This window comes from Zychaea mexicana (genome assembly GCF_025766255.1).
Source record: "Zychaea mexicana strain RSA 1403 chromosome Unknown BDB00scaffold_76, whole genome shotgun sequence".
Classification (NCBI taxonomy): Eukaryota; Fungi; Mucoromycota; class Mucoromycetes; order Mucorales; family Lichtheimiaceae; genus Zychaea; species Zychaea mexicana.
In genome coordinates, this window is record NW_026516739.1 from 32,286 (window position 1) to 58,123 (window position 25,838).

At 42.2% G+C, this 25,838-nt stretch overlaps 7 protein-coding genes across 7 annotated transcripts; 2 read left to right on the top strand and 5 right to left on the bottom strand.

Annotated features, from left to right (window-relative positions):
• Window positions 1-447: 447 nt before the first annotated feature.
• BDB00DRAFT_918151 (major facilitator superfamily domain-containing protein) lies at window positions 448-2,371 on the top strand (the record flags this gene model as incomplete). Its single annotated transcript, XM_053128724.1, has 5 exons — window positions 448-842; window positions 941-1,171; window positions 1,237-1,366; window positions 1,592-2,075; window positions 2,171-2,371. Exons 1-5 carry the CDS (start codon window positions 767-769, stop codon window positions 2,369-2,371), a joined length of 1,122 nt encoding a protein of 373 aa, XP_052976327.1. The 5' UTR covers window positions 448-766.
• Window positions 2,372-3,415: 1,044 nt separating this feature from the next.
• On the bottom strand, window positions 3,416-3,897 carry BDB00DRAFT_567849 (uncharacterized protein; the record flags this gene model as incomplete). Its single annotated transcript, XM_053117891.1, has 2 exons — window positions 3,594-3,897; window positions 3,416-3,483 (listed from the first exon to the last, which is right to left on the bottom strand). Coding segments are annotated over exons 1-2 (184 nt in total), but the record flags the coding sequence as incomplete, so codon positions are not given.
• Window positions 3,898-8,916: 5,019 nt separating this feature from the next.
• On the top strand, window positions 8,917-10,738 carry BDB00DRAFT_769414 (major facilitator superfamily domain-containing protein; the record flags this gene model as incomplete). The annotated part of the gene is made up of 6 exons (XM_053119815.1): window positions 8,917-9,026; window positions 9,109-9,173; window positions 9,266-9,504; window positions 9,594-10,061; window positions 10,169-10,463; window positions 10,542-10,738. The coding sequence occupies 6 exons, from the start codon at window positions 8,917-8,919 to the stop codon at window positions 10,736-10,738; spliced, it is 1,374 nt and encodes a 457-aa protein (XP_052976329.1).
• Window positions 10,739-15,600: 4,862 nt separating this feature from the next.
• BDB00DRAFT_875650 (uncharacterized protein) lies at window positions 15,601-16,265 on the bottom strand (the record flags this gene model as incomplete). The annotated part of the gene is made up of 2 exons (XM_053127381.1): window positions 15,601-15,920; window positions 15,986-16,265. The coding sequence occupies 2 exons, from the start codon at window positions 16,263-16,265 to the stop codon at window positions 15,601-15,603; spliced, it is 600 nt and encodes a 199-aa protein (XP_052976330.1).
• Window positions 16,266-19,102: 2,837 nt separating this feature from the next.
• On the bottom strand, window positions 19,103-20,996 carry BDB00DRAFT_839456 (uncharacterized protein). Its single transcript, XM_053124698.1, has one exon. It carries the CDS (start codon window positions 20,854-20,856, stop codon window positions 19,300-19,302), a length of 1,557 nt encoding a protein of 518 aa, XP_052976331.1. The 5' UTR covers window positions 20,857-20,996; the 3' UTR covers window positions 19,103-19,299.
• A 31-nt stretch (window positions 20,997-21,027) lies between these two features.
• BDB00DRAFT_839457 (uncharacterized protein) lies at window positions 21,028-21,555 on the bottom strand (the record flags this gene model as incomplete). The annotated part of the gene is made up of 1 exon (XM_053124699.1): window positions 21,028-21,555. A coding segment is annotated over exon 1 (259 nt), but the record flags the coding sequence as incomplete, so codon positions are not given.
• Window positions 21,556-22,017: 462 nt separating this feature from the next.
• On the bottom strand, window positions 22,018-25,793 carry BDB00DRAFT_839459 (P-loop containing nucleoside triphosphate hydrolase protein). Its single transcript, XM_053124700.1, has 6 exons — window positions 25,650-25,793; window positions 25,176-25,436; window positions 25,077-25,102; window positions 24,972-24,987; window positions 24,234-24,889; window positions 22,018-24,095 (listed from the first exon to the last, which is right to left on the bottom strand). The coding sequence occupies exons 1-6, from the start codon at window positions 25,684-25,686 to the stop codon at window positions 22,182-22,184; spliced, it is 2,910 nt and encodes a 969-aa protein (XP_052976333.1). The 5' UTR covers window positions 25,687-25,793; the 3' UTR covers window positions 22,018-22,181.
• Between the last annotated feature and the right edge of the window lie 45 nt (window positions 25,794-25,838).

A 25,838-nucleotide genomic window follows, 5' to 3' on the forward strand; every position in this document is an offset into this window, starting at 1 on the left:
ATTTCCTCCTGTCTCACATTTCGTGTGGGACTCCTGTTCGTTGTACAGTGCTTTCTATATAGGAGATACCAGTGACAGAGTACGCTTAAACAGGAGGCAGAACTCTACTCAAATCCCACTTTGCCAGATCCACTGGACTAAGAAAAAAAAATACGTCTATCATCAAGACAAAGCAACAATTAAAGAACAAACAAATCACCACACCCGTCAGCTCGAGAATTTATCATAAAAAACATGTAGGTTCTCCTTTTTTTTCCAATACTATGCTACCTCGTCTAGTGACGTGCCGGGTCGTCATCAAAGCTATATGTATATGATGATGTGACTATTCCGTCCATATCAGAGTGCAAATACATCTATCCAGACATGAAATGTCTCAAATTTGCCTTTGGTTTTCTGAAAGGATTTGTATTTAATTCTGCGTACTTCACATCATTCTGCACATCTACAGCCGCCCCTTCTTTTTCACTTTTGGTTTCTACTTTTATATAACATGTCAGCGCCGGAAGAAGAGCTACAAGTCAATCAAACTGTTAGCGATGACAGCAATGGTGTTTCAAAGACCAGGCGCCATGCCTGGCTAAGGCCGGTTTTGCCACCACTACTACAATCTTTCTTTATCCAATTTCTCACTGGAATCAATGATGGCAACCTTGTACGATACAACTACGATTACATTTTAAAAGGAATCATCGATACACGCCCTTTGCTACCGCTACTCATACACAAATTCTCTTGCGTTGTGTAGGGCATCATTCTACCGAGTATGAAGAGCTGGTATAATGTGAATCAATCCATTGTTTCAATCGTGTTTCTATGTTATGCAGCCGGGTTTGCAATAGGTAACCGTATCGCACCTCATAAATATACATTCGATCAGCAAACGAGCATCAATAATTACTTGCAACTAACTACAAAAATACATATATCACTATAAAAGCTGCTGTGCTAAACGGATTGATTATAAAGAAGTTGAGCCAATCAAAGACAATCGCCATCGGTGCAACGTCCCTCGTGATTGGCTTTGTTATGCTACTGATGGCGCCACCTTTCCCTGTACTATGCATATTCTACGCTTTTGTTGGGTTTGGCGTGGCACTCACGCAATCTGGCGCAAACGTGGTTGTTGGTGAACTGCCGAATGCAACAATGACGCTAAATTTTCTGCATGGTATGTGCTGGTATTGTATTCTATTGTGAGGGTAAGATATTAAAAAGAGTGGAAAATCTTTGCAGCTTCGTTCGGTCTCGGTGCATTGATTGGACCACTTATTGCATCCGCCCTGCTTCAATATCGACCCTGGAACTACACTTATCTCGTACTTTCAAGTTTCGCGGTGGTCAACCTTATCACCAGCATATTCTCGTTTCGCCACTTGAAAATCGCAGAGGAGCAAGATCAGGATGACCGCAGACGACATGTGGGCATTGAACCTGATCTCGAAGCTACCGCAGTTGAACTTGGACGAAGCGAAGAGGATGGCGAAAAAGTATCCGGCAAAGAAGAACAAGAAAAGCCAAGTGCCTCTTCTTGTTGTCGTACTCCTTCCGTACATTCAACGCGCTCCAACCAGTCAATCCATTCTTCCAGCAGCGGTACTACAGCTGTCTCCTCCTTAGGCGACCAAGATCAACAAGACGCGCAAAGAAATGCTCTATCTCAAGTGATCCGTTACCCCATTGCTTATGTTGGAGCATTCTTTTTATTGGTGTATGTTGGGATTGAGGTGACCATTGGCGACTGGGCATACACTTTTCTAATTACCGAACGAAGCCACGATCAAAAGTTCATGTCCCATTTAATGTCCTGTTACTGGGCAGGGATTACTGCAGGCAGACTCATTTTGGGCTACGTGACAATGAAGCTGGGTGAAAAACGCATGATCTACGTGTACATTGCCATCTTGATTGGCATGTGCGTCGTGTTCTGGGTCATTCCGATAGTGGCGGTGGATGCAGTGGCGCTAGTACTATCTGGTTTTGTGCTTGGACCTCTGTTTCCCACGATTTTGTCTGTTGCCAAGCAATCTGTACCATGCCATCTCTATGCAACCACTGTAGGATTTCTTTCTGCTGTATGTCATTTCTTCTGTTTCATAATATGCCAGCACTTTGTTCCTGTTTTTTTATTATTATTGCTGACCAATATCTTTCATTTACTCGCATACAGTTCGGTAGTGGTGGGTCGGCACTTTTCCCCTACATCACAGGTGTACTTATTGGTGCTGTTGGAGTCAAGGCAATGCCTCCGCTGACGTTGGCAATGTCCACTACTATATTTATTGCTTGGTTCTTTATACCAAATCCTGAAGCCAACCATAGATCGTTGGTTAGGAAACTAGCGGCTTTCATTTTTAAACGGGCGCAGTAATTTGAATGTTGTACACATAAAGCAGCTTTGTATGTATATACACACACCAGAACATCACATGTGTGTCGCGGAGCCCCAGAGAAGGATTAAAGAAACGGAATATCAGAAGCATCGTATGTAGTAAAAAATGGATGTGTGTCATTCAACTTTATCTTTTTTTCTTATCAACTAATTCAACTCTTCTCTTTTTCAAAGAATAAAAAACAAAACAAAACTTTTCATTATCTTAAAAAGTACGCGACATAATGTATTAACATAACATAACTAAGGTATTAAGGAGCTACTGCGAACAGTAGAAGTTCGAGTACATGTTGGTATTAGGATCGTCATAGAAAGGAGTGGTTGGATGTTGTTTTTGTTGCTGCTGAGAGAGTATCCACGACATGAATTCTTCGTTATCAAGCATAGGTTTTTCGGCAACGTCTGCTGCTTCGTCGAAAGGATAATGGAATGGGGCAGAGCTGGAGTCCATGGAAGTGGTGCTGGAAAGTGGTGTAGGGAGCGGAGGGGGAGAACTGCTTGCTGTAGATAGACTACCGGTGATACTATTAGCGCTGTTGATAGCAGTGATAGGAATGTTTGCAACTTGTTGTTGGTTATGAGGCTGTCTGTCGCTTAATACTACTGGCTGTGTACTTGGTAGCAGTGGAGCCGTGGAAGTAGACGGAGCTTGATGATGTTGGTAATGGTTCTGATGATGTTGTTGTTGCTGCTGATGTGGATGCGGATGCGGATGCGGGTGCTGATGCTGATGCTGGTATTGTTGGCTTTCCTGTTGTTGCAGGTCTTGGGGTATATTGGTCGTGTTCACGAGACTTGGCGGTGTGCTTGCTGTGGATGACACTGGTGAAAAGCAAGCCGATGATGTCGCTTGGTTGCCCACAGAAGGAAGGTCATAGCCGCTTGGGGGAATAACCGAACCAGAAGGAGGGGCAGGGAGACCATTGGGATAGGCACCTGGCTGTTGCTGCTGCTGTTGACACAAGTAAGCAAAAAGGAACGCAGAAAGCTCGCCATAGGTGGCAAAGACGGGTTGGAACTGTCGCCTTTCGTGAACTTTGTAGTGCCGACGTAGGTTACTAATGACGGTAAAGCGTCGACCACAACCTGGACTGTATTTACGTTTGACGTGAGTACGCTTCTGTTATTTTCTCTCTCTTTCTTTTGTCGCTACTACTCCATAGCAAACGCGCACATAGTAAAAGTGAAGAAGAAAACTTACACATGGCATGCGAACGGCTTTTCACCCGTGTGTGTGTATCGGTGTGGCCGTAAAGCGCTTGGACGTGTGAATGTTTTGAAGCAAAACTCGCAGTGAAGAATACGTTTCTTGGTCATAGTGCTATTACTGCTGGGAGCCTAGAGGCATATAATGAAATGAAGGGAAAGTAAAGAAGAAAGAATTAAGCACAGATTCTCGCTCGCTGCATGTTTAAGTAGTGAGCGGGTTACGGGTCAGGGGCAACTCAACAAGAGTAGTCCAGCATGTATGTATGATACGACTTATAGTAGACCGATCGTTTTTGTATATTGCAAATAATGCGTGAAAAAAAAAGATACATTAGGAAGCTGTCATTGAAAATAATAAAGCATACATCACAGTCGTGCGTTCAACAACCATCCAACAAGCATTCACTTTATTTTTTCTTCATTCCAATGTTGGTACAGTAGTATTAAGAAACTTATAAATTAGTCAATGCACTCGTTTTCCTGTACCTGGGATGTAAATCATCACAAAAGGGTCCATAAGGAGACTTATTCCTAAATGCTTTTTTTTTCAAAGTATTAGGTGGAATTTCCGAAACTCTGACGCACGTAAAATTTAAACGCGTATCCGGTCTTGGTATGTGAGGGGAGGAAGTGTTTACGCACTTGGCTTACCTTGTGGTACTTTTTCACAGCTAACTTATTTTGTGTATACCTTATGGTGCTGCTGCCGTAATAATAAGATTTCCGGATACTTACCTGACCACTGGGTGCCAATGTTTCATTTACGTAGCAAGTGTTACCATCGTGCATCAATGCCACTCATACATAACGTTGTAAACAAATGGGCTCATCACGATCACTTATGTAACGTTACGCCGAACGACCGCTATGGTGGTGGTCCGTCACAGCGCAGCAAGCATCTGCGGATGGATGCTTGGTTATTTAGTTAGTTAGTTATTCAAGTTTAGCGCTAGCACGTTATTCAGCGGTTTGGCTCGTTCCATCTAAAAGGAGGAAGCGATCAGCAGCTCAAAAGAACATGCGCCAGATGCATATAACTGATATTCAATATTTGCAAATTAAAAAATCTTCAAAAGAAAAACTTGACAGTACAAAGCGGGGTCTCCTTAACCATGCTAACGCAATGATTTATACTCTGCTCTGTTGTCAAAAATGCAATACATCCCATCAATTAAATTTGATGAGTAGCAACGCGTACGTAGTGAAGGGGAATGGAAGGGAGATAATGCATCTACTATATGAAGTGATATTCGTGATGATATTCTCCAAGGGTTGGTGTAATAATAATAATAACAGAGGGAAAAAAGAGCTATGCGCACAGATCATCATATGCATTTGTATCCACATCGGCGAATCTGTACTAGCCCGCTGTGTATAATGTATAACGTGTGCTTGGACCAGTCATAATACGAATCTTGTCACAAACGTTATATGAGGTGAACGCAAATCGATCTCCCTTCCAGATTCTTTCTGATAGTGTCATGATCCTCGTGTGTTAGGTAATAATAAGGCTTGGTCATCATCGGTGGCCCCAGAAACGCAATAAGCTTTAGCCTGTATTTTGTGCATTCTTCTTTGTGGTGCTATACAAACCACTCTTCTAGGTTTAGTTGACTAGTTTGGGAATCGATTAAAATTTTTCTCTCTCTGACTTGACTGTACTGGGTACTTCCCCACCCTTGCCTCCCCCCAAGCATTTATTGCGCCGAAGGGGTGTGCTAGCATTCGAACCACTTTTTTGTTCGGTTACATGGGCCCTGTTCTGTTAAGTTGATGCATGTGCAGGGTCATGAGGTCTTGGGTGCTCTCCCCCCACCCCTACCCCTACCCCCGCCCCTCGGATGAGGCAAGGCATCAGTTTTCGAAAAGTAGCTAGCTCTGATTGCCTTTTCAGGGGTCATCGAAGTAAATGCATTGTGTCAAGCCGTCGTTGTAAAAGTCGACAGTACCCAAGTGAATATCGCGTACATTACATTTATTGTGCATATTGAGCAGACCATCATCCAGGAAAACACGGCCTGGTCTCCTTACTATGTACAAATAACGATTATTTCTCTTTACAGCGGAAGAGAAGCCATTTCTTTTTTAGAATTTTCTACACAGGCAAGATGTGAAAACTAGAACTAACTGGGTATCGTAATAACCTCTTCCAACGTATTATGCAATCGTTCCGATATATGCCCCTTGTCCCCGTGCGCTGGTATTCTGACCAACCGGTCGTGTAGTAGAATGGCATATGCTTCAGTACTTTGCTTTTGCTGTATATGATACGGCTTCCTTGGCTTTCTGTTGTCTGTATAGCACTTCAATGCAGTGCAGACAATCTTCAATTGATACTGAGAAGTGCTGTGTGCTGCATCGGTGAAGACACCTACCTGTCACGTTCCGAGCGTATTTATTTACCAAGTTTCTTTTATTTACCAGCACTAAAAGCCTTCGTTTGAAAAGTTGTTTGTTGCACATGGTGGTGGCCAGGGGCATACACATATGTCCGATTAGACCCATTCTTTTCTTCCAGCTCTCAGTGTACGTTAAAAGGAAATCAACCTCTCTCTCTTTATATGTATGCTACTACTGATGGTTTTTAAAATGCACGGGACAGGTAAAGCTTGCATCTGGTAAAAATCCCAATAGTTTTAAGCAACATTAAACTGGAACTCGGATGCGTTGTGCTATATGGCTTTAGAGAAAAAGAACACCCTTGTGCTACAGTAAACACCTGATCATTCGATCTGTGTGACCACGACATACTTTACGCGCGGGCAGTTTGAGTGGGAAATCGTCCCGTTTGTAACACAAAAGGCTATACTAAAAAAAGCTTGTCCCTGATTGCCATGGGAAACCTTTTATTCCTTATATACAACAAAATGGAAGCTCTTTGTGATACCTGAAAGGCTTTGGCATGATGATCGCCATTGCATAGTGTCTAGCCGATGCATGAAAGAATACGAGAATATATCTATCATCTCGTCAATTGTACTTTACAACGACAACAGTTATGAGACAAGCACTCACCAGTACATACTTACATATAATATGGTGGAAGAGAACCAATGAATGGGTTGTTTTAATTTTCAGACAACTGTGTACTGTTTGCTATCAGTTTGAACGCAAATATATCAATAACGTGTCGGTGCACCATATGAGCTCATTGTGTACGCCATCGTGTTGATTATGTAGTATAGCTTAAGGTATAAGCTTCGGGCATTCGTGCTGCTTGCATAAAAGTAGCAAATCCTTCTCTTTTTCAGATTTGCGGTACATATTGTCACATGCTACATATGTTAGCATATGTCTCTATAAGTTGAACGATCGAAAAAAAGCTTCGCTCCACCAATTTTTTTATTTCTTGTACTAATCAGCATTATCAAGAAGACTATTCATGACTTCTTGGCTACTTTACTGTACGGACATTAGAGTATACCATTTTTTTCTTTCATAATGACATAGTGCTTCTGAAACCTATTTCAACATAGTAGACGAAGAGAATAAAACAATAGAAAGTATAGCTCTTAAACACACTATATGAACTACATACCTATTTAAAAATCCAATGACTTTAGTAGCAGCTTTTCAAAGAATAGATCACATTTAATAGAAACTTTGATGGTATATAGTGAAGAAGAGATATACAGAGAGCCATATTGCTACAATATCATTTTCTCTAAACAATGGCTAGTGAAGCATCCTGCAAGGTAGAATTATGTGGTCTAGAGCATAGCTATATTGTAAATTATTGATGTTGTTTCTGAGGATATCTCGTTAGATAACAACAGTAATATATTGGAAGCGCTCGAGATAAAAGCTTCGTATTACAGATCTTTTCGACGTGTACAAAAATCGATGAAAGAATAAAACACTGTTGTATCGTGCTATTCGTAAAATGTGGAGCAAAGTACTACTTTTGCATTCCGCATGCCAAAAATTTCAAAACATTGCAGTATATTTATCTGTCATCTTCATACGTATCTTTATTTTACAACATTACGTCTGCAAAACACTCATGAGAGCACTGTGTTAGTTTTTTCAGGGTGGCATCTACTGCTTTGAAACCTGAAACTCTCCTGGTACACCAAATATAAACTGTGTGCATAGTCATTACATGTTGTGTGAACAATTCTTTACTTATATACGGAGAATACAAAGTTTGACTCGATATAAAACCATCACTGCAACTCCTTTTCTCTCTGGCGTCAACATCGTCATAGTTTCTATATATACGAAACTTTGGGATGGTGAAATTACTAAATCATAAACAATTGTTCAACAAGCGACGTTAAAAGACTAATTAACAGCGTGCTATAGTGATACTTAGGCTGCCTTTTGCGTGAGAGAACACAGGTTATTCGATCCGGCAGAAATGCAGAATCAGGCATTTTGCAGGATCTAATGGCTGGGTGCAGCGGAATACCGAAAAACCAATGGCATTTGTGGAAAAGCATCGTTTTGGCGGCCTTACAACAACAAACATTACCGGATAGCAAACAAACATTGCGTGTTAAGACGAACAAATCTAAAGGGAAACGTAATCACAGCAAAGCAGTAGCTCTAGCAGCTTATGTTTTCGGATAATATAGTAATTGGCAAAAGTGAAAAAGATCACGATAAATATGAAATAATAAGTGCAAAAAAAAATTCAGTACTGGGTAGTGCTTCCTTAACTTTATGAGAAAGTACACATCTTGATTATGTTTATTTATCTTCGCAGTTATATTGCCACTATGTCATGACGTACCGCAATACATCAATGCTTTTAGAAACCCAGTTGCCACACCAGTCATTGTTTACTGTTGTGTATACGGGTTATATTATGTTTCAGCAGAAAATACCTTTTGATTTCTCTGTGGCAATCTATTCTATATTCTGATCTTTCTATTCACTTATTGCTTTGTCCCAACTTCTTCTTTTATTTTTCTTCTCTCATACCTATATGCACATTTTTAAAGATGAAGACCAGCAGCCGGTCAAGAATATCGCTGAATCCAGCTGCTATAAGAGCGTAACGTCAAACGACGATACGATTGATATTCTATCATCGTCTGAAAGCGTCAATACTACAGAATCAGCATATGCATACGCTGCTAGCGACACTACCACAGCAGAGCCGTTGTTAAAAGACACGTCTAGTACACGATCATATACAAGCATATACTCGCGAAACGTGCCCAAACGAGGCATTGACGATCGTCAAGGAAGATTATCCGATACTGCACCAGAGGAGCTACGAACACAATATATTTTGGGCGGAAAAGCTAGCCTAAATACTATCATCATATGGTTTGTGAAAACAATTGTTTGATATGGACGCTCTACATATGAATCAAACTCAATCTATTACTAGTGTTTACATCGGAGTATGCCTTACTTGCATTGATGCATCAATTGTTTCAATAATCATGAGTCAAATTGGTAGTGAATTTGAAAGGTATGTCTTTTAATTTTCAAGTATAAGTATTAGTCTCTGGTTAATCAAACTTATGCACATATTGACTGGTGTAACTTTATAGCGCCAATCTTGCTACATGGATTCATAGTGCATACACCTTAGCAACGCTCGTGACTATGCCACTAGGTAATAAAAAGCTTGAATATCAACGCTTCTTCTGTCATTTAAATACAGCACTCTTATTTTATCTGGTAACCTTCGTTTTCTTCTCACTACAGCGGGAAAACTATCCGATATATTTGGACGCAAAGTCATACTGGTTGCGATCAACGCGTTGTTTCTAATTGGATCGATCGGATGTGGCGCGGCACAAACGTTCAACCAATTGATCCTTGCCCGAATTGTAGCAGGGCTTGGTGGAGGTGGACTCACTTTGATGGCAAACATTATTATTCACGATCTTGTACCTGCCAATAAACGCAGCCAATATCAATCTTACGCAGGAGCAATACAAACTGTAAGTGCGCCGATACGATTCCATGGCATGGGCCCACATATTTAAAAGTGGATTTATTATCTAACCATATTCTGCTCTCATACAAAAAGCTTGGTGTTGCCCTAGGTTCGTCCATTGGAGGAGTGATCACCGATACATTTGGATGGAGATATTGTTTCAAGATTAATATCATTCCTTTCGTGTGGATGTTATATATATTTATATTCCAAATGAACAACTACAATGCACCATCAGCGACAGCCAAGTTGGGAGAGAAACTGCGTTCGATTGACTTTCTTGGTGCTGCTTTACTGGCCTTAGCCAACGTGACCCTTGCGACAGGACTCTTACTAGGCGGCAATACACACGATTGGAGTGACATCCTAATTATTTCGTTGATAACCACTTCAATCACTGCATTTGTCTTGTTTGGATTCCATCAAGTCCGATGGGCCAAGAATCCTATCATCTCGCCTACGACAGCTGCTAACCGCAATGTGTGTGGCGCGTCCCTGTGTATGCTTTTGATCTGTGTGGCGAGCAGCGCCACCATATGTCTGGTGCCACAGTTCTTCATGGTAATGTGTGACATTACAGTAGATCAATAACAGGAACAGAAACTGCTACTAGTACGCCTAATGAAACACGTTTGACCTCTTTCCACATGACATATCAAAATGACCAGGGCATCTTAAAATTCACAACGTCAAAGGCAGGGCTCTGGGCGATGGCGGAGGCATTTCCAATTCCTGTTGGATGCTCGGCTGCCGGACAATATATTCGATACAGCGGACACTTTAGAAACTACCTGACTGTATCGGCTGGTTTCTATGCTATAGCATTGTACTGTATCAGTCGATGGATGGTTCTGCTTGTGCCCTTTTCAGTCGGGGTAATTTGTATTGCATTGGAAGGATTTTTTGCCGGCTCTGCTATTGTTGGAAGCGTCATTGCAGTAGGAGCAGATATACCGCAGGAAGGTAAGAGAAATTACGGCCCAAAGTAGCAGTATAACTACATCGGAGGAACTAACGATTGCTCTTTTATTGCTACTTAAGAAATCTCTTCTGCAATGGTGGTTTTGACTATGTGTCGTTTTATGGGTAATCTAATGGGTCCTGCAGTTTCCTCTGCCGTCGTACAAGGAAATTTGAAGACACTTTTGCTTGGTCGAATAGATGGTCCTGAAGCTCAAGAGGTAAAGCAATTGAGGAATTTTTTATTATTATTTTTAGCTCGGCATATAGGATACTAATAACGACGACATCTGTTTACGTTCATAGTTGATACATTTCATTCGGACATCGATCAGTAAAGTGCATGTACTAGAGCCAGAGATACAAAACATTGTATTGGACGTGCTTGGAAAATCATTGCAAAAAGCTTTTCACGTAATGAGTGGGTTTGCCATAACCGCTGTTGCTGCGTCGACCATACAGAGAGATATTTCTATATAGCCCTTTGTAATAGTATTTTTGTTTGTATGTAATACCCAAAAAAAAGTTGTTTTTCATTATTTACTTTTACTTTGACCATGATTTCTATTGGGGGCGAATGATGGATGTCGTATACACTCTCTTATTGTAGACAAAGCATCTTTTCTAAACAAACATAACGGGGGTCGCTCAGGCCTATGTCTTTGTTTAATGCAAAGCGAGGTGGCCTCGATTAATAAGGCAAGTTGGCACAATCACTGTACATATATGCCAGTGTTTCCTGACCGAGTATATATGCAGGGCCACCTTATGGTACAAGGTTCAAATCCCTCCCCCAAATGACGATACGGGATATATCTAGTGAAGTTAGCGTTAGTAGGCCAGATGACAACAAGTTTTGACTAAGCTCACAATGTATCGATCTATCGAGATAATAATGTGACCTCATCTGGTGCACACAGGCGAACCACGCAATTTTCTCGTGGTTGCAGTGCCAAGGAAAGTTGTATCCTGTGGTTTAAGTTTGTGCGCCGTCTCGGTCATCTGCAATCGAATGGCTTGCTCATTATAAATTTTCATTGCTTCTTTTTTTGATATAACTCTTATTGAAGCAAGATGTTTTATTCTCTTCTAAGCTCATTAAACCATTTTAGCTAGAAATTAATGGCGGATATGCGTGTTCTGTTACCAAAGCCAATAAGAAATGAATTTAAAAGAGAAAGATATGGTGGGTGATCTTGGTCAATCGAGAATCGAGGGCTTCTTTATCCCCTAAATAATGCAGCAAACTTGCGCATATTACGTTCTAGCTATAACAAGCCGCGTTACATTTGAAGCCACTGAAAGGGTGTATATCTCTACGAAATGGCCAAGACGACCGTATGAACGGAAATATTTTGGGGGGTAATTTTTTTATCGCCATGCATGGGCCCACCGATGGTCATCTCGATTCGGAACCGCGCATTGCTGCATATGAAACGCTTGCCATCACACCACATCGACCCAAGCTATTGGACCGACCTCAGTGTTACACAACGACATGATTTGATGAAAAAAGGGAGCTTCTAGCTCTTCGTTTCTTTTGTTGTCGTCAAATGAGGGGGGATGAGGGCAGGGGTTCCAAAAGACATATCGTGACAGTAGCATAGGACTATTTACATGGCATTTATCGGTTTAATCGAGAACAAAGCAATGCTCCACATGAAATTTCAGATTTGCTAGTGCGCTAATTGCTTTTATGCTGACACATGTGTACGATACTCTGATGCTTTGCTTCCCCATTCTATTACCGGCGTACGCGCTATCAAAAGCTTCCCCTTGGTCAAAAAAAGGCAGAATTGTGGCTATCAGTGGATGCCCTTTTCTGTGATGCAACGAAAATCATCAGGGATGGTTTTGGAGGCAATGATGATGCGCGTTAATTTTCGTCAACTCTTGAAATGATATGTGTAATACTTGCCTCTCTTATACATTTAAGATCGCTTCGGTCTTAGCGTCGCTATAGCAACTGCTACCTCTGTATCACCCTATTCTACTAGTCCTTTTTTAGGAAAAATTGCGGTCCACGGGGAAAAATCCTGCGAATGGAAAGCTGCGAATGGAAAGTTTAAGTTATTATTTCTTGTTCGCGTATGTACAAAGCTGCACAAAAACAATAAGGGCTAAACCATTTTTACTTTATATTTACATTTATGACAAAAAAAATCCATCGACACGCATTTATCAATCTTTTTACGATTTTAGTCTTAGAGAGTGTAATACCTGTAAGCTGCATTTCGCTCAACGAGATGTGCTATGCTATGCTCCAACGCACATGATTCAGGAGCTTCCCTCCACACCCCCATTTTGGCGCGGGAACCCCATATTTATGATGCTGCGTCAGCCACGCTTGTGAGTATCTCGTTGCTCCCTATCAACACAGGTCGCACTTTTTGTGCTGCAGCAGGGACGATCTGAATTCTTATTAACCAGGATGCAAAAGGGTAATTCACTTCTACATTTTTAATGTATGTATTAATAATATTGCCTGGAATATCATATCAATATGTCCTTGTATTGCTATATTAAAAACGCTCGCGTAACACAATATGCGTTTTTCTGTAAACCCTTGGTAGATCAGAATGATTATTAATCGTGTATTTGTGATTCCAAGGACACGGCGCGACTTCTCAGAAGCCTACACTGAAGTGAGCTAACGGCACAAAAAAGGAACGGATCCTTGCTGCTAGCTCTCAGTCTCGTCAAAGCAGTACAGCGACAAACTTACCTGAAGAAAAGCACAAGGATTAAGTGCACAAGGCAGCTCTGCAAACACTTTTATCGAGTTTGTTTCCATGCATTGTTTGCCAACCTATAACAGTGTACGCATATGTAATGTTGCGTCGTTCGATTAGGAGGGGTTTTTTCCTTTTTTAGATTTATGAATGCAGTACACAAAAATCAATCTGTAGGAAACAATGTAGCTCTTACCGAAATAATGCACCCGTAGTTAGTCCTGCAATTGAAAGTGGTCTCTCTCTCTACTTTTGATTGCCCCCATGCAAATTGCTATGTTGGCGTATAGAGCATAAGTGATGCGTAAGTATGAGCATCATCACCTGTTTAAAGTCTCTGAATGACTGAGGAGCGAGTATCATTAAGTTGCTTCCAACTGTCATATGATCTGTGCAGAACGAGTTACTTCTATAAGAGATTCGCAGAGAAACGCAGGCTTTCCACCTTTGCTCTTCTGCTGCTGTACTTGCGCTTGTGCGTACAAGTGAGTATGAGACTAGCAGCGAACTATGCAACTTCTTGAAAAGCCTACTGGTACATGTGCGTGTACGATTGAGAGAGATGTAGACAGCTTCAGGGTCTCCGCAGTTACATTTTTACCAAAATCTGCAAGTCAAGTGTTTAATTTCAGTGACGAGGAAGACAATGTTGTATCACTTCAGCACATGTGCATGTGGCCGTGTCAGTTCGATGAGTATTTCTTGCACCTACCATAGTCATGCCTGGTATTTATTAGTATTTCGATCTGGTCGAGCACAAAGTAGTGTCTACGCGCGACCTAGTACTTTTGTTTGGAGTAGTCTTTAATGCGACAATAACAAAAGAGGAAAATCTAGCATGTAGGGACGTACAAGCGAATATAGCAATCGGTGTAAATTATTGCCTTGAATGTTATGCTTACGTAAAGGATGTATAGCAAATAAGCGCTTACCAAAAATTGTACAGTAAATTTGGCGCCAGTGACAACTTATGATTTTGTTGCAAAGTCGCTACTTGTTGCTTGTAGCAACAAGCAAAAGGACGTGTCATACTATTCCAAAATGTAAACAACGACCGTTTAGTCAATAGTCAAAGAACAGAGAAACTCATTGGCAGACCAGACTATTCGTGAAAGCGCTCGTTATATTAAAACTTATTGCATTATCGCTCCATGACCTTTTCTCGTAAAGCCCGAGAACTATCTCCAATACGTGATAGAATTCATCCGTTGTATAGTACGTGCAGCGCATCTGCTTGGAGGTTTAACTATATACTAAGCCGTTTGGTTTTTGTATTTACGATCACTGTATCGATGGTACAAAAAAAAGAATATAGATGTAAATGTAATGTAGGAAAGAAAACCGCTGGCCTTCTTCGTCCCGTCGCTTATATATAAATAAAATAATGGTCAAATGACCCTACCAAGCAGGAAAGTTTTCACATCTATAAGTTTTCGAAACTCACAATAAACACACATCACGGAAACGAGGAACGAAAGACAATTTGATATTCAAATGCTATTCAGAAAGAAAATATAGCGATGTGGATGATCGATCGCTGATACACTGTTTAGTGATAATGTGATGTACGATTCTCTTTGTTGAGATCTCCCGGGACACTATGTGTTTACTATACGGACGTCAGCTGTTTCGGAGAACAGCATGGAACGAAACGGCAGAGGAATCGTTTGTATCTAGAAAACATTACCGAGTGTTACCAGTGTATGTGAACCAAGCTCCCCCGAGTGGACGAGAGATGAGAAAGGCAGTAGTCTTATTGTAAAGTAAAACTTTGATCAGCGAGTGGTATGTAGAATCAGGGATACGCTCTATGTAAGTCATGCGGGTCTTCTTTATCATAGAGCCCGACAAGGTTCGTGTTTCGTAACGATTACAATTGTTGGCTATGTTGTATTAAATCATTGTTCGCATACGCACATATATTGATAATAGCTAGAGAAAATAATTGGTATTCTTTGATTATCACTCAACGATCAGTGTAAATAGATCTGCATAGAGTTTATTCTATTTACTAAGACTGCGTCTTAAAGCGAACGCTCATTGATTATGAAAGTAGCAATGTATCAACAGACTACCGAGTGTTCTATCGGCAACAGCGGTATGCTTTTGGTCGTAAAAACAAGCAATCCAACAACGGATGGTTGACAATCTATGTTCCCTAATAGATATTCTTCATCTTTGGATCTAACAGCACCACTAGCAGAAATACCAGAAGAATAAAAGACATTTCGTGATCCACAACATGAGGTTACATTTTGTCTGATAATGTGAGGTACCAGGTCAAAGACGATCCAGTCCCTTCTACCCGGTGTAATGCCCTGTGATAGCATTCCACCAAATCAATGGAGCGATGAGTGACATGATAAGAAGGTATATGTATATATATTCTTCTAATACTTAAAGTATTATCAGCTTCCTATCCGTCCACTAATTCGTCGTTGCGCTTGCACTTGCTGTCTTTGTTTTGCAACCTTGACTATCGTCAATGAAGATTTAATCATGTCGGATATATTGTTAAAAGACTCAATACGTTCCACTTCTGCAACCACCTTGCGAACATCCACAATATCCTCCGTAGCTGTATCGACTTGTTCTCGGGTCACGCGTAAACATTTTTTCTCATCGACAATCTGAGGTATTTTACGTTGAATATGGTCAAACACCCTATATAATCCGACTGAGCAATCGTTTAATGCAAGCTGGGTTGTTGTTACTACGCCTGTCGTCACTATAGATACAAAGTCAGTTTTGTTTGCTTATTCCATGGTTTTTTTTTTTTGGAGAAATAATAACCTTGATGAGCAGCATCGTGCATTCGTTGCTTCCGTTCTTGCTCATCCGGTACTCGCTGATTTTGGAATGATTGTGTCAGAGCAGAAATGGTTATACTGGAACTCGATGCTCGTCGAGCAAAGATGGAGAGTTGGTCAATGGAGAATGGAGGGGATGCTGATGGCTCGCTTGACGGTGAATTTTGGCGCCAAGAATTGCGTTGCTGCTGCTGCTGCCGAGAGGACGACGAAGATATTGACGTTGAGGAAGAAGATAGTCTGCTTTCGCTTGATGTTGTCATATTTGTGTTCTTGAGGCTTTGCCAAAAAAAAAAGAGCAAAGATCCTACACAGCCTTCACTGACTGCGGTTTTAATTCATTCCTGCTGCGGTCTTTTTGTGTTACAGGCACGAGAATCAAAGTCTTTGATACTCTACCTCTTTTTTTCTAGTGATATGAAGAAAAATATGGTAGCGAAATACAAGCCCGTACCGTGCGTTTTTGTTTTCTTGAGTGATTACTGCAAATACGGTAAGGATTTCTCCACAACACACTCGATTGTTACAGTGTAGCCAACAAGGAATGATTTGCGAGCGAGTTGAATATTTTATGCTGTGGCGTATATCATATAATCGAATCGCTAGGGCATACAGAGTTTTCGCTCATATTGCTACTCATCTGTCAATAAGAGACCGGAGATCCTGGCTGTTGTTCCAACAGAGAATCTGTTCGAGCACTTCGAGATCATTACATCTCAAGCATGGATTAGCGAAAGAACTACCCGATTTAATGATCAAATCTGTCAGCAAAGTTGATATCTTGCTCCACAGTTCATTAAAAAATTTGACAAACATCTATTCTATTTCTTGACGATATACATATATAATACATCATGTCGCACATTACACTTAAAATTGATTGGCAGAAACCCTTCTCGATATCGTTCAGCTTTTGTCATTTGACTTCGCTCTGCAATACTGAATTCAAGCGAGAAAAAGTATTTTTTTTGGCTTAGCGCTACATGGCTGGACAATCGATATCAATGAATTTGACCATTTGTACAGTCATCTCGATTCGCTGTCGACAAAAAGCAAGACGACAAACAAGCTTTGAGGCCACCACTTTTTATTAAATACGCGAGAAGAAATGTAATAGCAAGACATCAGCAGCGAAAGAAAATGAGGATGATCATCAAAGTGGATTCACCGAATTAGTGCTCAATCCAACTAACCCGTTATTACAAGCCTGTGTATCATCAGACCGTGCTGATACCAGTAATGACGATTATGTTGAGCGTGACGAATAATCTTGAATATATAAGCTCCATTTATAACAAATCAGCCGAGCCTTAAAGTAGCTAAAGTAGGACACAGTTATTTATTCATACATCCATGCGTAGCTTCATGCCAACTAGGTAGCAGCTTCTAATCGACATGATTGAACAATGATATAACCTCACCAGCAGAAGCTCGACACCGCCGAGCTACATAATCACCTCTTGCCGCCAAGTAATTACCATCATAACAGCAAAGAACAACAGCAACAACAACAACGACAAGGTTATCTACGACTGTGAAGCAGATTTCCTTGTTGTTGCGTATGTCTCAAAAATGATGGAACCGGAATCTATACACATTCGTGTGTGTCTTGAATTTTCTCAGCCACACTACAAAGTGATACCGCTATTATGGTGTGCCCAAACGGCAACCATCGTATTGACAAAAAAAAGCCCACTCAATTGGACAAGCTATTTCGCTAATTGCACTATGCCCATCTTCTAGTAGCAGCTACAAGCGTGAATAAGTACAGTGCCGGATGCACCGTTGTATTAGCCGCTGGTGGGATCGACTCATGTTCAGCAACAGCCTCTCATCAATCTATTCTTCGCTAATAGCTGCACCGTCAAAATTATCTGAAAATCCAACAACATCCCTACTGAAAGCAGCTATCGCCGTCGGCCCACATGAACACATCACACGTTGCTATTCCGTCAATAATTACGAACGATTTGCAAAGTGAATGCGGGCTTCCAGTTCTACGAACCCGATAATGCCGATGATATTTACTTTGCAGGAGCAAGAGGAAGCCATCATTTAGATGCATCAGTCGCTATGTTGCGGCGAAAGCAGCAGCGGCAGCAGCAGGAGGAGGAGGAGGAGGAGGAGGGGAACGAGGAAAGGACAAAACATGCCAGTTCAAGCTGAAGTACGTAATACGATGTAGGCACGACATTAATAAACAATCACACAACTCCTTCGTCTTAAATTCATTAAGGCAAAGTCACCGAACCAACATGATTGCCTTAATGCTCAAGTCCAGCCAATGCCATCATTTTATGATCTTTGTATCGAGGATACACAAAAATATTGGCAATCTGACATGGTTCGCAACAATGCGCTAGAAAATTAGACACGCGCGGTATAAAATATCTGATCGAGTTTAAAGGAAGACATTATAATTGGCTTTCGTAGGATTTTCAGAAGGTCCACTAACTCATGGAAATCTGAGCCACTGTCAGTTTCATGTACTTGATACCATTTTCTCCTGTGTGAATGATGCTATAAAACGAGGAAGCGGACATATTTTTGCCGTGGCATGCAAGGGCTCTATGTGGATGCATTGTCAATTCGAATCCAACAATACGAGAACCTGCATACATTATCCAATTTAGCTGCCAGAGATTCAGCAGCCCAACATGTGCGGAGGACGATCCCTTATGGACAACGAGGCAATGCATATGTGTATGACAATGATGAGTATGTAACAACAGTGCAGTGCTCTTTTTATGTACACTGATATCCGACTCCCTGTCAGTGAATCTCTGAGATTGGATAACAAATTATAGGCGAAAATTGACTCGCTGCGCATGACGCTGCATCGTCAGGATAGAGTGTCTGGAACGGCTGTGATACAGAAAGTGAAGGTGGAGTAAACGAAATCCAAGAGCCTTACATTCTATTGAAGATGACCCAACAGTTATCCTAATTAACCAATTTTAAAACTATGTAGCTTATAGGATTATTCGAGCCATACAAGGGCGTGGATTGATTGAAGACATACCTACGTATGATGAAGTATATGATATAACTTAGCGTGCACTCATTATGTAACATATTCTTCATAGTATCAAGTATAATACTTCAAATGAGATATAGCAGTCATTTATATACAGTTAAAAAAAAACAGACAGACGATTCGAAATGTACAATTCACTTATTGGGGAGAGATAGGAAATAGAGAATGAGGAGAGGGAAGGGGAAAGAAAGGGGGAGGGGTTAGCGATGGAAGATGAAAGGTATATGTGTGTGTGAGAAATAATGACAACGACGTACATTTCATAATGTACCAAGCAAGTCCAAATCCGCCCTTGTCAACGGCCCACGCTCCTGAGGTCCTTCACAGGTCACCTTTAGCTTTTCTCGAGCATCCGCAATCCTGTTTGCAAACACAACTCTGATATGCTTGTACAGATAAACACGTTTCTTTTCCGTTCTGCACAGCTGGACCTGGACGGCATAGCGCAACGAATGGCCATCATAAGACTTTTGGCGCAAAAACGTCTTTGTGTTTTTTGGCATATCCGACACATCGTATGGAATCAAGAACAACTTGACGGCCGTCTTGTTTGGGTTTTTGATCACCACCTGCAGTTGGCCTTTAGGTGGCAGACGATAAGGAGGTAACAAATCAACGGTGCCTACATAGGGCGGTACATGGTCTTGTAAATCGTAGAAAAACGCAGGAAATGTGATGGCACGATGCGGTGGACATCGAAGCGAAGGCTTGCATTCTTTGCCCAGCACGCCAATTTGTGCTTGGAACAGAATGGGTTTGGATGGCATGGCGGACATGCGTCCACTTAGCAGAGATTCTTCATAGCTGCCTACAAGTGAGCCACCGTGGTCGGCTGTCCACGATGTACGTCGTCCTTGTTGATGGTGAAGATGATTTGTCGGTGTCGGTGGAACAGCAAGCCAGGGAGCACGGGTACCGAACGAGGGGGAGGGGGAGGTGGAATAGGCAACAAGGCCATGATGATGGGTATACTGCATGTTTGGTATGGGAATGCTTGCTGACAATGTCTTTTTAGTAGGTGGTATGGGTGTTGTAAGGTAGGGTGGTTCGCGTGGTTGTTGCTGAGCAAATGGATGATGATAATTGTGTTGTTGATACTGTTGGTCATGCTGTTGCTGCTGCTGCTGGTCTTGATCATGTTCATGCACCGCTGTCGTTGCTGTTACCGTATCATCTTCAATGGCGGACAACGAAAGGCGGGACAAGCGTCGCATGGCAACACCACATGGAACCGATGGCTCATCTGCATGAGCATCCAGATACATTACTTTGAGGTTGACACGGCCTTTGGGAAGAAACTGGTGTGTTTTGATATGTGCGCTATGCGGGAAATCGGTGTTTGGAGGACAGGAACGTGAATAACAACGATACCCATCGACGGTGATCATGGCAGCCAAATCGGATTTTTTCAAACCATTATTGGAAAGCAGCGTGTGGACAGGCATGAGACGTGTGTGGGAATAAACCGCTTGGAGTAGCAAAATGGCATCTGTTTCGTCTGTCGTCGTCGTTGTCGCTGTTGTCGTTGTTGTTGGATCCAAAGACATGATCCAGCGCTCCAACAAAGTTCCGCTATCGTTAGTGGCGTTGTTGGTCTTTTGGAGAATATGAACGACAACTGAAAAGCTACCACGAATGCGCTGGAGATGGTGGTGCTTCAGACCAAAGCAACAAATGTCAAGGTGGTCCTGTGCGCACCCATACTGGGTACCCAGGCGAGCACGTAGAATAATTTGAATGAGTTTTCTGGTGGCATCAGAAGTTGAAATGCTGCAATGATCTAGCGTAGAGGACGGTACAGCAACAGGTATAGGCATTTCGCCCTTTCAGAATCTGCTGTTGTTGGGTTTTGGAGGGTTTGAAAAAAGAAGGGATAAAGCACAGAGACACGAACTCAAAACGATCATTTATATGCGCCAGACAACGAGAAAATTTTTTTCTTTTTTATTCGTGTGAGATATGATAAGATTTACTAGCTTTTTTTTTCACCTCGCTTCATATCAACTCAGCGGTAGTAAACGCATAGGGCAACCGGTTAACTTGTTTTTAAACCAATGAGGGATCGTATTTGAATATTTCCCTTTCGTTTCTTTTGTACTCGTCTTCCATTTTTTCCTGGAGCAGAAAAAAGAAAGTTTTTTTTTCGGGGGGACTTGGGAGGGAGGCACCTTCGCTTGTTGCGCTGTTGTCAAGCACGCCATCTGCCGACAAGATGACTCAGAGAAAACTCGTTGGCATGAGCATAACAACCAGTTGATAGCCATGGTTACAAATTGGATGGTGTCTAGTCAGTGCGTTTCTACAAGAATACGTGCATTTAGCGTAAAGGAGCATCCATCACTCCATGCACATGACATTTGATGAACCCGAGGACAGCCGTCTCATCTGAATTTCGAACGCTTAAGAATACATAAAACAGAGGTGAGGCGCAATATGCACCCTCCGTCACGTACCATCAACACACATGCAGCATTAAACCTTCAGGCTCACAGACTTGGAAATATAATACCTGTTACCGCAAATACACTGTAAACAGCCCTCCCATCAAACTGTTTTGAACAGCTCATTGTACATGTATATGAATGTGCGTCGCACGGACTCTGTCGGGATCACCAAAAATGCATGCTTAATGCTACACAAGCTTGACCGAAAAAAATTTTAGAGCCAACGCCTGGAAACGGAGATAAGCCTAGTGCAAAGAAGTGAAAGAGCATTACATACTGAAGAGGCTATTGTTGCTCTTAAATGTAAAATATCACATTGGCTTCAATATGTACCGAGCAGTTAAACAGTCGATGAAGTAGTATACAGCAATGGATGAGTGCATACTATGTAAAATGTTTGTAACCTAACATCATAGCCTGTAGTCATGCATGCTCTTGTTCAGTGGATGACTTGCATGTTACACCGTGCTTATTACATGCTCGTTGCTTCCGACAGAAAATATGTTTAAATCCAAAAATATGATAAGTTTATATGTAGTTTATAAAGTAAACAATATGTACATCAAGTAGATAGTGGGGAAATGGTAATAAAGCAGGCCAAAAAGGAAGAGAGACGGAGAGAGAAAGAATAAACAAATAATATCGATATGGAGTGTATGCGCTAAGAAGGGGAAAGGGGGTATAACAGCGTTCTTGGTTTAGCAAATGGACTTTGTACTTTGAGGACGATCAAACAGCAGCGTCCTCTTTTCATCCAACAGATCATCCGGATGGATCTTGATCGCATCCATCCTATGCCTCAGCTCCTCCATATCGCGTTCATTTTTAATCTGCTGGGTATTGCCTTGAAGCGCCATTTCCGTCTTTTGCAGCTTGGCTTCCAGCTTGACCGTATTGCTGCATAAACCCTGCAAGTCATGCTCAGCCTTGGACAAGACAGCCATGACACCCTGAGCATCCTTGTTTTGGAAACAGTCATCAAAGTTGATCTCAAACTTGATCATTTCGTCCTCAATCTTGACCTTTTGGCTCGTCAGTTGTTTGTCCAAATCTGCTACGCGTCGCATCACCGTGGCATTCTTGCGAGACGCCATCATCATTTCGGTTTTGGAGGATAGCAGCACGTGGGTCCTGTCCAAGGCTGTGTCTAACCGTTCTAGCTGGACAGAATAGCCGTCGTGTAATTGCACATAGTGGTTGGAAAATGACTTGAGGTCGGGAACGATCGCCAAGGACTCGACTTCGGACTCGCTCTTGATGCCTTTCAGTGCTTCTTCATGCGCGAGCATGATCGATTCCTTTTCTTCCAACGCTTGCTCAAGCTGCTCTTGGAGCTTTTCAATGCGCTTGCGTGATGCCAGTTCACGTTCTTCGGAATGTGCTTGCAATGCAAGCACGTTTTCTTGGAGACGCGCAATTTGTTGATGTAATACGCGTCGCTCCTCCTTTTCTTCCGCCAACGTCGTCGTTGTGGATCGATCGTCTTCTGAAGAAGTGCTCGCGGATTTTTGCTTGTCTAGTTCGACCATCATGCTAAGCAACTTGGCCTCGTATTGCTGTTGCAGATCTTCCCTGTCGCGTAGCGTATCGTCCAATTTGATTTGCAATTTCTCGTTAGACTCTTCTACAGCATCCAGTTTGCGCGACAAGTCCATGATATGCATTTCAGTCCTTTCTTCCGCTTGTTTAAATTTGTCAATCGTACTCTGTAGCTCTTCCACCAATGCTGAATTATCATGAGTGTCGTTCTGGTTGGATGCATGCTGCTGCTGCTGCTGCTGTTGTTGTTGTTGTTGTAAACGACGTTCCATCATCTCGATCTGCTTTTCCTGATCCTCCATCACGATTCCGTACTGTTCAATCTTGGCCTGATGCTCTTCAAACATAAAGTCCGAGTGGTTGAGTGCAGCACGGGCCATGGCAAGCTGAGACTCAAGTTTTGACATTGTCTTTTCGTACTCTTCCGCAATGGGTTCGGCATAATGTTGGAAATTGTACGTCTTGACGCGTTTCAGCTCATCTTCTACTACTCTGTTACGTTCGCGCGTGACAGAGGCTTCATGATCCAGCTCTTCTACTTGACGCTGCAGGTCAGCAATCACGTTGCGCTGCTCTTGATACAGCTGATCAAAATCCGCGCCTGAAAGGACAGGTGATCCAGCATCAAGAGGTGTTATTGTACCTGTTGGAGCTGTTTGTGGAGATGCTCCTGCTCCTCCTCCTCCTCCTCCTCCTCCTTTTCGAAGCTCTGCTTTTAAAGTGGATATCATATTGCGTAGCATATCAACGTTGTCGGTCGTCATCCATTCCTCCACTTCGTTCTTTTCAAGTTTGTTCTTAATGTTGCGTGCACGACTTGCATATTGTAACGTGTTGATAGTCTCGGGCAAATTGTATTCTGCTGGGCTGACGCAGGCAATCATTAAAGTGGTTGCATTACCACCTAGTGAGTCCTGCAGCAGGCGCGTCAGTTTGGAATCACGATAAGGGATATGTGCATGTCGCTTAGCAGGATCGCCTAATACTGAGATCACGTTGCCAAGTGCCAAGAGACCAGCGTTGATGTTGATGCCTTCTTTACGTCGGTCGCCTTCTGCTGCTGTTCGTTTTAACTGGAACGCATTTTTAATTGAAGAATGAAATTATATTAGTAATTTCTTCTCCCTTTTTTTTTCTTTACTAGATGAATGAAAAAAATAAAGTGTTGATCAACTGGTGAGTATAGTAACAGCAATCAATGATAAACCTACTCTTTCACTACCGGCCAAATCGACAAAGTGGAACTTGGACGTGGTAATGATCCAATCGCCCGCATCTTCTTGCCCCAGCTGCTGTGCTCTTTGTTTGCGAGGCGTCCATCGTTCCTGTTTGAGCGTGATGGACAGGATCGCATGGGAACGCGACGACTTTTCATTCATATCAGTTGCGCCTGTGGCACGGTTCAATGTGCCTTGCTGCAGGTACATCATAATATCGTCTGCATTTTGCACAGGCATTTCCTTGACGCCAGTCCAATAGATCTGGCCCTTGACGTCTTCGCGGATGGTTATTGGCGGCCGTTCCGTAGGCGGTGCTGGATTCAGCAGGTCGATGAGTTCTTCATTATAGATTTCAACAAAGGACACTTTGACGCTATAGCGGTGTTGCGTCGCTCCTGCGGCTGATGCCGGCGGTGTTGTAGGGGGTGTTGCAGAGCGTGGAGCGCGCATACGGCTTTTGCTGTAATTGACGGATGGTGCTGGTGAGGATCGTGCGGACGGTGAGGTCCCACCAATGCTGCTGCCGGTAGCTCCTCCCCCTCCAGCGGTAGCAAGCAGATCAAAAAGTAAATCCACCGCTCGTGGAACAATACCATCGTGCTCTACTCCGCCATTGTACTGCGCTGTACCCATCGTGTACGTCTTGCCTAGACATCCGGAATACATTTAATATTACTTCAGGTTTCGCTATTAGACCGAGTAAGCATGATCTAAACTTTTGTTTGGTACCTGACGATGTTTGTCCCTACGCAAAGTAAACGAAAAGTTGTCAGCATATCTTTGTTTGTTTGCCTCACTAAGAGAAAGAGAAAGAGAGAGAAGAGAGTTCCATACATAGGCGAGTATTGTAACGTTGTAGCCTAAACACACAGATGGGTAAGAACATATTTTCATGGTGACTACTACTACTACTACTACTACTACTACTACTACCGCCAAATCCAAAGAACAGCAGCACCCTGCCCCCTTTACACAACATACCGTCGACAAAGTGACGAACAAGCTTGTCACCGACGTTTAAGAAAATGTCGGACTGCGCACAAGAGGGTCGGAAGACGTGGTCAAAGTGAAACAGCTTGCCCTGAGAGACGACATGGACATTCTTATCTTGAACATTGAGTACATCATTCTCAGATAAACTTGCAAATCGAGGCTGTGCTCGATCTCGATCGTTTAACGGTCGGATACGTAGTGCTTTACAAGATTGAAAAAAAGTTGTTGTTGTGGTTGCATTAGTTATAATCTAATACAAGGAGTGTATTTTTTTATATATAGAAAAGACCAGACTGAAACCAAGTACTACTACTACTGCTGCTGCTACGACTACTACTACTCACTGCTTCAGCCCACACACTCAAGCAAACACACCGCCCCCCACCCCTTATGTTTTATGCGATATACACTTGCCTACTTGCACAGCAGCTTGAGTAGGGGCTTTTGTCATGGTGTATTGGTAGTTTTGTTACTTTACACAAAAGAGAAAAGAAGGTTTAGACATTTTATACAGCAACTGTTTATTTTAAAGTCGCACAGCGTTTTTTTTTTATTTTTCGACGCTCACCCTTCACCTCCCCCCCTTTTTTTTTCGCTCTCTTT

Excerpts from the sequence above, each read along its gene's own strand:
- BDB00DRAFT_839459 (XM_053124700.1), bottom strand. The coding sequence starts at position 25,686 with ATGACAAAAGCCCCTACTCAAGCTGCTGTGCAAGTAG. Across the intron at positions 25,437-25,649 it reads TCAAGCTGCTGTGCAAGTAG|CACTACGTATCCGACCGTTA; the intron begins GCAAGTGTATAT and ends AATCTTGTAAAG. Across the intron at positions 24,096-24,233 it reads ATTTGGCCGGTAGTGAAAGA|TTAAAACGAACAGCAGCAGA; the intron begins GTAGGTTTATCA and ends AATGCGTTCCAG.
- BDB00DRAFT_839456 (XM_053124698.1), bottom strand. The coding sequence starts at position 20,856 with ATGCCTATACCTGTTGCTGTACCGTCCTCTACGCTAGATCATTGCAGC.